The 10,000-nt window shown below is 42.5% G+C and overlaps 1 protein-coding gene across 1 annotated transcript in view; it reads right to left on the reverse strand.

The window, feature by feature from the left end:
- LOC132845510 (guanine nucleotide exchange factor VAV3) overlaps positions 1-10,000 on the reverse strand; it is a 75,482-nt gene that overhangs the window by 18,950 nt on the left and 46,532 nt on the right. The window contains exons 12-18 of the mRNA XM_060869522.1: positions 9,525-9,611; positions 8,577-8,662; positions 8,306-8,438; positions 4,144-4,253; positions 3,796-3,897; positions 2,271-2,371; positions 824-846 (exon numbers count right to left, since the gene is read on the reverse strand). Of these exons, the coding sequence (XP_060725505.1) occupies positions 824-846; positions 2,271-2,371; positions 3,796-3,897; positions 4,144-4,253; positions 8,306-8,438; positions 8,577-8,662; positions 9,525-9,611 (642 nt within the window). The remainder of the gene's footprint in view (positions 1-823; positions 847-2,270; positions 2,372-3,795; positions 3,898-4,143; positions 4,254-8,305; positions 8,439-8,576; positions 8,663-9,524; positions 9,612-10,000) is intronic.

The following is a 10,000-nucleotide window of genomic DNA, read 5'->3' on the forward strand; positions in this document are numbered from 1 at the left end:
CATGAACTATGGGTCTATCCTGGGAATGCTGGGTCTATCCCGGGAATGTTGGGTCTATCCCGGGAATGTTGGGTCTATCACGGGAATGCTAGGACTATCCTGGGAACACCTAGCCTATCTGGGTCTATCCTGGGAAGACTGAGTCTAACAAAGGACACTGGGTCAATACTGGGAACTCTAGACTTGGTCTATCCCAGGAAATCTGGGTCTATCCTACAAACACTGGCTCTATCCCTATCCTGGGAAGACTGAGTCTAACAACGGAGATCTAGGTTTATACTAGTAACTTTAGACTGGGTCTATCCCAAGTAAACTGGGACCATTGCAGAAAGACTGGCTCTATACCATGAACTATGGGCCTATCATCCCAGAAACACACTAGATGGGATGTGCCACACACTCTATAGACAAACTTTGCATAGTTTCTGGGAAGTAAAAGGAAACCAGAGATTTGCACAGAGATGCAGGGAGAGAAAGGAAAAGCTCCACACAGACAGGAAGAGGAGATTTACTGCTATAATACTGACACTAAAACCAGCACAATCTACAGTGTATTGACACTAAAGCAGTTGCTCTAAAGACAACAAACACTTTGCTGCAAACGAGGAATGCAACACACAAACACACACAACGTACACATACACACACGCACACACACATTCCAATGAGTCGTGTTACTAAGTGCAATAAACCAAAAGTCTGATTTAGTAACTTACTTAAAGTGCAGTGTATCCTTAACACACTGTGTAGACTCCTTAAACACACACACACACACACACACACACACACACACACACAGAGAGAGAGAGTTTTGAGAGCTTACCTGTGTCCGGGAAGATCCCATATCTGCAAGCATGTTGAAAACAGGCATAGTTAAAAAGGAACACTCTCTGCACAATTTACATACTCATGCACAAGCAAACACACACACACATACACACAGAGTATGTGCGTGTATACACGCTGTGGTGCAGAAGAGATCGCTCTGACAGGTACGCAACGTTCTGCTACAGACTTGTTTTGCACAGAGGTGTGTATCCTGACAGAAGGTATGTAGCCCCGCCCACCTGAACAATCTGTGTACCAGAGCGAACTTTGTTCCATTATAGACGGATAACACACACACACACACACACACACACACACACACACACACTTACATAATACACAGAGGCTCAAGAGGAACCAGTTGCCAAGTACACAGCAATAAATCATTCAGAACAACAGATTAGAAATAAAGAAGTACAGAATGTTATGTATGTTAATTGTAATAATAATGTTAATATGTTTACTGTTTAATATGCGCCAACATGGGAAAGCAGCTTAAACTAATTTAAATAAATAAATAAATAAATAAATAACTCTTCTAGGCTTTCCCTTGTGCCCTGATTCTGTTTTTTTCTTTGTTTTGTTTTTGTTTTCTTTTCTTTTGTTTTTTTTTTACTACTGTTTCACGATAACTCTGATCATCTGGCAAACGTCCAAATCAGATAACGATCCTATCACAATGTGGTCATAAACAAGCTTGTGACTTAATCCCAACATGTAAAAATATTTGTTGCGGTGTTTACGTGGCCACTGTACTGATATGTGTGTGATAGAGAGAGAGAGAGAGAGAGAGAGAGAGAGAGATAGTGTGTGACACAGAACACCATTGTGTGTGTGTGTGTGCTGAGTGTGTGTTTTATTATGCTAATAGATGTTAAACTGGTGTCTGTGAAAACAAGGTATGGCTTTTACACAACTACCAGGTGAACACAGTGGGGTAGTAAAGCAATGAGACAGAGACAGGGACAGGACATGAGCACATGAGATCTACCTGCTTGGTGCACTGGGAAATTCAGGGCTAATAGTTACTGAAAAATATATACAGATCTGAACGTCTGTGTGTGTATGAGTGTGTTTGTGCATGAGTGTGTTTGTGTGTGTGTATGAGTGTGTTTGTGTATGAGTGTGTTTGTGTGTGTGTATGAGTGTGTGTGTGTGAGTGAGTGAGTGAATGTGTGTGTGTTTGTATATGAGTGTGTGCGTGTGAGTGAGTGTGTGTATGAGTGTGTGTGTGTTTTTGTGTGTGTGTGCATGAGTGTGTGTGTGTGTGTGTGAGTGAGTGAGTGAGTGAATGTGTGTGTGTTTGTATATGAGTGTGTGTGTGTATGAGTGTTTGTGTGTCTGTGTGTGTGTGTGTGAGTGAGTGAGTGAGTGAGTGTGTGTGTGTATATGAGTGTGTGTGTGCGTGTGTGTGTGAGTGTGTGTGTGTGGGATCCACTTACCAGATCCGCTGTTTTTTCCACACAGTAGCACTCGGGCCAAACATTCCTTATGAGCTCCTTCTCCACATTTACTGCACTGATAACCCTGATTAAAGATCCCTCTGTTCACGAGAAAGAGAAAAACACACACACAATTAATACAATGTAGTTTTTCTCTCGCATCCGATTTCACAGCATCACAACCCCCAAATCTTTGTCCTTTACCTCTTAATGTATAAAATCAAACGTCTGCCTCATGTCTCACTCCACAGTGGTGTTAATATGAAGCTCACATGAAAGTAGACACTCAGGACTTTAGAGTAAGATTATCGACTTTGTATTGACTCATTTTAGATCAGACTGACAGACACGACATCAGACGCTTCTTTATACTGAATGTAGTTCAGAAGTCTGTTTCCGGTCCGAACACCAGAGTACTGATAAATTGGGCTAAAATGAAGTCTGTCTGGTTTTCACCTGCAACAAAATTAGCATCCAGGAAGAATCAGGATGATTAGATGTGTATAGTGTGTAAGAGTGACACACTTTATGTGTTCAGTAATCCGAATTAGTCACAGAGAAGGAAATAAATCTTGTTTTCCTGCATTACAGTACACACAGTTACAATAATCAGTTACGTAACATTCCTACACTTAAGGCTTTTTAGGTGACCTATTTATCAGTGGTGTATTGTCATATTCTCAGTCTGTGTGTGTGTGTGTGTGTGTGTGTGTGTGTGTGTGTGTATGTATGTGTGTGTATATGTGTGTGTGTGTATGTATGTGTGTGTGTATATGTGTGTGTATACAGTATGTGTGTGTGTATGTGTGTGTATGTGTGTGTGCATGTGTGTGTGTGTGTGTGTATGTGTGTACAGTATGTGTGTGTATGTGTGTGTGTGTGTATGTATGCGTGTGTGTGTGTGTATGTGTGTGTGTATATGTGTGTGTATACAGTATGTGTGTGTGTGTGTATGTGTGTGTATGTGTGTGTGCATGTGTGTGTGTGTATGTGTGTACAGTATGTGTGTGTGTGTGTATGTGTGTGTGTATGTGCATGTGTGTGTGTATGTGTGTGTATGTATGTGTGTGTGTGTGTATAGTATGTGTGTGTATGTGTGTGTGTGTGTGCATGTGTGTGTGTATGTGTGTGTATGTGTTTGTGTGTATGGGTGTACAGTATGTGTGTGTGTGTGTGTGTGTGTGTATGTATGTATGTGTGTGTGTATGTATGTGTGTGTGTATGTGTGTGTATATATGTATGTGTATGTGTATGTGTGTGTGTGTGTGTGCGTGTGTTCTCTCCTATCAACTCCTGAGGGTGAAGAAAGGCTCACACACACTTCCTCTGAGACCTACATGTGAAGCTGTGTAACACACTAAGAGAAATACGTGAGACGTCCTGATTGGTCAGAATCACAGCTCCCAGTTACAGACATCAGTTGCTTCACTAGAAATCGATCTCACGTCTCTCGACGATGGCACAAACATTCCTTTTCATTCGTTACTTTCTCGCTTTATGGCGTAGCAGCTTAGTCTCGGCTCACCTCAGCAACATCTTGCAGGAGCTGCAGGCCGTGATCCTCTCGAACGTGTGCATGCGGAACTCATGCTGGTTGCTGGTGCCGTTCTCCGGGTGAATGTTGGAGCTGAACGAGAGATGAAAAACAGACAGATAGAGGAAGAATGAAGAACAAAGGATCTTTACCTTGTGCAATCCGTACACACATCCCTCTGTGTGTATGCTGTCTCACCGCAAATCAAGCATGTACTGTGTTACACTATGTGTGTGTGTGTGTGCATGTTTGCCTAAGTACAGTATATCTGATAACCGAGCAACCTGACAAACAAGAGTAGCAAGACACACACACACACACACAAACACACACACTTACATGGCCATGCCGAACTGCTCGAGCCACTTCTTCTTAAGTTCTTTGGTCTTGAAGAAGAACTCAAAGCCACTCCGTCCCTGGTTGTGTGTGAGGTAAAACCCGTAGGACCACTGAGTAGAAAAAACAACAACATAATTTACACTTTATAACACAACACACTCAATTCCCAAAGTATCGGTGCCTTGCATTTCAATAATTATATCCAAAATATGTTGTTTAACAATGTGTTAAATAATATCTAAACAACATTAAATAATAAATAAATAAACAAATGTAAACATTTGTATATACAGTATATAGTGCATAATTAAGAGTAATCCATCAATAATCAAATAAATAAATAAATAAATAAATAAATAAATAAAGTTACAGAATCAACAGAAACGAAATACAAAAATAGAATTAAAAAATTATATTAAAGAATAAAATAATTGACATAATTTAAACATTCATAGACTAATCTGTCTAATATTTATTCATAATTTTTTATAAATTTTTTCATGAATATTTGAAATTATGCAAATATTCACAGATCCAACACAACTGCACGTGAAGGCTTTCTCACATATTCAAGCACCAAACCTACTGACAGAGTTGTCACTTAAATGTATTATTTTAATTTTGTGCTTATTTCACATGGGTGAAAGGGTGCCAATACTTCCACAACTCTCTCTGTCTGCCTTTCTCTCTCTGTCTCATTCTCATCTTTGTCTTTCATTCTCATTCTCTCTTTTTCTGTCTCATATTTTTCTGTCCGTCTTGCTCCGTCTTTCTGTCTCTGCAAACTTTCTTTGCATCTCTCTCTTTCTTTCCCTTTATTACTCTATCTCTTTCTGCACTTGCCCGGCGGAGGAGCGAGTGTGACATGAAAGCATGTTGCTGTTGGCACCTTGCCAATTTTTTGTGCACTAAGTTCAACCTTTTTTCCGTTTAACATCGGAATGATTATAATTATTGTGTGAGCATTTGTGTATGAAGAAATAATTGTGTGTGTGCGTGTGTGTGAGTGTGAGTGTAGCGTGTCTGTGAATGTGAGTGTAGCGTGTGTGAGTGTAGCTTGTGTGTGAGTGTGAGTGTAGCGTGTTTGTGAGTGTGAGTGTAGCGTGTGTGTGAGTGTGAGTGTAGCGTGTTTGTGAGTGTAGCGTGTGTGTGAGTGTGAGTGTAGCGTGTGTGTGAGTGTGAGTGTAGCGTGTGTGTGAGTGTGAGTGTGAGTGTGAGTGTAGCTTGTGTGTGAGTGTGAGTGTAGCGTGTTTGTGAGTGTAGCGTGTTTGTGAGTGTGAGTGTAGCGTGTGTGTGAGTGTGAGTGTAGCGTGTTTGTGAGTGTAGCGTGTGTGTGAGTGTGAGTGTAGCGTGTGTGTGAGTGTGAGTGTAGCGTGTGTGTGAGTGTGAGTGTGAGTGTAGCTTGTGTGTGAGTGTGAGTGTAGCGTGTTTGTGAGTGTAGCGTGTGTGAGTGTAGCGTGTGTGTGAGTGTGAGTGTAGCATGTGTGTGAGTGTGAGTGTAGCGTGTGTGTGAGTGTGAGTGTAGCGTGTGTGTGAGTGTGAGTGTAATGTGTTTGTGAGTGTAGCGTGTGTGTGAGTGTGAGTGTAGCGTGTGTGTGAGTGTGAGTGTAGCGTGTGTGTGAGTGTAGCGTGTGTGTGTGTGAGTGTGAGTGTGAGTGTAGCGTGTTTGTGAGTGGCAGATTTGAACATGAATCTGTGTAAAAGTTTAACTCGCCAACACGGTGTGCGGGTTGTGTGTGTGGCGAGTGTACAGTAGAAGAATGTGTTTTAGGAGGCGGTGATGTGGTGAGAATATTGTCTCTGCCTCCAGAATCACTTTTAGTAAGATGTAAACAAAGTAAAAAAACAGACCCAGAAAGGCATAATAATTAACGATGCTAATTAACATATGCTTGTCTGCTCTGAGATGGATGCTCCTTCTCAGTTCTTCAGTTTAGGGCAAAATAATGGACAGACACGATTCATAAACGCTGTGTGACCAGAATGAGGGGATCTCTCAACAAAGCTTAGTAAAATTCACAAGCAGACAGTCAGCTTTTACTCGAAGCTGTGCAGCAGTGAGCGGTCAGGAGCACAGCTGATGGAGGAGAATTTCCACATGGATCTTCCAAAGCTCTCTGACCAAGAGGGCAAAGAAACAGACAGGGAATTGACACTGGAGGAACTTCATGAGACTCTCCAGAGGATAGAGACTGAACGGGCATCGGGTATAGACAGTCTCCCTGAACAGCTATAGGACAGGACAAGCTGGATGTCCTACAGGACGGCGTAAACATCGGTCAGCTCCTGCCGAGGTGCAGGAGGGCCGTCCTGACCCTGGTGCCGAAAAAAGGAGACCTGTCACACCTGAAGTGTCACTACAGCATTAGCCTCAAGACTAAAGTAATGGAGCAGCTCGTTCACCAGGACCAGATGTACTGTCTGCCTGACAGGTCTGTATTTCATCAGGTGTATTTAATTTGTGACATTTTGGACATTTCCAGGCTATTGGGCTTAAAGACTAGTCAGATTTCTGTAAAGCAGGAAACGTCATTTAACCGAGGTGAGCATGAACATTTGTGGAAGGTGCTGGAAACTTTTGGGTTCAACTCAGGTGTTATAGCCTCGATCAAAGTGTTGTACACTGAAATTAAGAGTGAATTGAAGGTTAACGGTGGTTTATTTGTCCCTTTTAGAGTGTACAGAGGTACCAGATACGGCTGTTCTCTGACAGGTATAATGTACTCTCTAACAATTGAACCTCTTTTATGTAAACTGAGAAGTCACCTTTCTGGTTTTCAGATTCCACACACTAATGCTTCACTGTGTCTCTCAGCATATGCAGATGACCTGGCAATTATGGTAAGCTCACAAAAAGATGTGAATGTTTTTAAATGACGTTCAGATTTTATCTTCAGCTGATGAAACAGTGAAGCCATTTCAGTTGGGGTGTGGAGAGGTGGGCAACCTACACTACCGGGAAGCATTGTGAGCAAAAGAGGTGGTTTTAAATACCTTGGTCCACCTTTACAATGGACCTTTTTAAAATAAACAAACAAACAAACAAACAGTGGCCTAATGTTAGAGAGTTTGACTCCTAACCCTAAGGTTGTGGGTTCGAGTCTCGGGCCGGCAATACCACGACTGAGGTGCCCTTGAGCAAGGCACCGAACCCCCCCAACTGCTCCCCGGGCGCAGCATAAAATGGCTGCCCACTGCTCCGGGTGTGTGTTCACGGTGTGTGTGTGTGTTCACTGCTGTGTGTGTGCACTTTGGATGGGTTAAATGCAGACAACGAATTATGAGTATGGGTCACCGTACTTAGCCGTACGTCACGTCACTTTCACTGTCATTAACAGAACAAGGGCTGCAGAACTTTACACTGGCTTCTGGAGGAGCCTCTGGTGTAGAGCAGGGATCAGGACATCTTTGGTGTGACCGCCCCTGCACTGTCCAGGACTCTCATCTGCTCAAGGATCGTGACACTCTGGGAACTGGTGAACATCAGGGGAACAGATGGGCAGAGGACCTGGCAGCTTATATTTGGGACTGCAGTTCCGGTGTGTTGTCAGTCAGCTCCTACATCACTGGAGGTCTACCCTAACATCAGATGATCGTGTTTGTTTGATGGACTACCAGACTGGACCACAAAACATTAGACCCTTTCCCAAGATGAACATCGCTACCAACCTTGACGGGTGTGAAGGCCCCTCCTGGAGTGCCAGGACAAAGGGGAGATGGACTTAAGGACATTGTCGGGGAAGCTGATCTACAGAGCCTGTGATACCCCATGGAGAAGTGTACTGGGTTTTAATGATGATATTATACCAGAGTGGAGACTCTGTACAAACCACCGTTAACCAAAGCAGCCACCAACCTCCAGTGGAGGATTTTTACACTGATTTATCTCTGTGAACTCTTTAACCTCCATTTTAAGCCCCGATGTTACACATGATTCACAGTGAGAAACTAATCAAGTCAAGAATCCTGATTGATTTTAACTTTTACAAAAGTGTGAATGTTTTGAATGTGTGTGAATCAGTGTGGTATTGTGAGAATGCTCTCTCTCTCTCTCTCTCTCTCTCTCTCTCTTTCTCTCTCCCTCCCTCTCTCTATCTCCCTCTCTCTCTCACTCTCTCACTCGCTCTCTCTCTCTCCCTCTCTCTCTCTTTCTGTAATTCACCTTGCGGTTTTCTTTATCCGAGGTAGGGTTGTTGGTGATTTTGAAGTTGTGGAGGTCGATCACCTCCTTCATCTCGTACACATCTCCTCGCCTCTTACACACAATCACGGCAGCGTCGAACAGGAAGATGTGCCTGCAGAGAGTAAGAAAGACAGTGACAGAGGGGGGGAGAGAGAGAGAGAGAGGGAGAGAAAGAGATGTGAGGAATGAAAAAAGAGAGAAAGAGAGAAGCTGGTGGTGCAGTGGGTGTCTCGGGGTTGTGTTATCTCACCTGTCCTGTTTGGCTCGTTTGTCCACCGTTAAGACTCGAACCTCACCGTCCCCTTTTGGCCTCCCGTAATTTAACAGAGGCTGATTCTGTAACAAGCACAACACACACTTACACACTATATATACTGTACACACACTTATACATTACATATACTGTACACATTACATATACACACACTTACACACTATAGTATATACTGTACACACACTTATACATTACATATACTGTACACATTACATATACACACACTTACACACTATATATACTGTACACACACTTATACATTACATATACTGTACACATTACATATACACACACTTACACACTCAATATACACACACATTACATATACACATTACATATACACACACTTACACACTCAGCATACACACACTTACACACTCAGCATACACACACTTACACACGCAGCATACACACACTTACACACTCAGCATACACATATTTACACACACCGTTCAGTGACAGTACAATGTTATGGGGGTGTAAATTTTAGCAGGACTTGATGACTGTTATCTCAATGTTTCAGAAGAGGGCGTCACAAAATATAGACACCAAAATATCTATAACACTCATGCACTACTAAATTATATAACTGGTATGTAAGCGCGTGCACACACACACACACACACACACACACACACACAGTAAATGATTTAAACATGTTGTTTCAGGTCACGGTTAATTATAGTAAGCTGATTATAGTTAAAAGTGTGTTAGAGACCACACCCATTAAAAATGTCTATTTAATGTCTATTACTGACAAAGGTGTGTAACAGGACCTTGACCTGAATCTGTGTGTGTGTGTGTGTGTGTGTGTGTTGCTGTGTTGCTACACTGACGTATTACAACCACACACTATACACTATCGGGGCTAATGGAGTGTGTGTGTGTGTGTGTGTGTGTGTGTGAGTGTGGGTTTATCCTCACAAGGTTCTCAATAGATTTCTGATACTGGTCGATTTCCCTCAGCGTCTCGTTGTCTCTCTTCACCTCGTTCACATACTGCGCCAAATCCTGAAACATGTACACAAACACACACACACACAAACACACACACACACACACAAACACACACACACACACGCACACTTCCTTATACTCTTAAACATCACTTCCTTATGCTTTTATTATCTTTAAAGACTTTCTGGAGACAAACAAATTTTTATTAATAATTTCCTGCTTCTCTCTCTCTCTCTCTCTCTCTCTGTCTGTGTTAATCAGAGTCGATCACTGCAGCCTCACTCAAGGAGGTTAACCACGTTAGCAATCAATGCTAAGTGGCTAATTTAGGCTAATGAAATCATTAGGCCCCTCTTGGTGTTAACAGCACACTTACACACCCTCACACTTGCCGTAATTCACCTCCATTACACATCACACACACGTCCTAATCATCAGAGTCG

The sequence above is a fragment of the Tachysurus vachellii genome, chromosome 5 (assembly GCF_030014155.1).
Source record: "Tachysurus vachellii isolate PV-2020 chromosome 5, HZAU_Pvac_v1, whole genome shotgun sequence".
In the NCBI taxonomy this organism is placed as follows: Eukaryota; Metazoa; Chordata; class Actinopteri; order Siluriformes; family Bagridae; genus Tachysurus; species Tachysurus vachellii.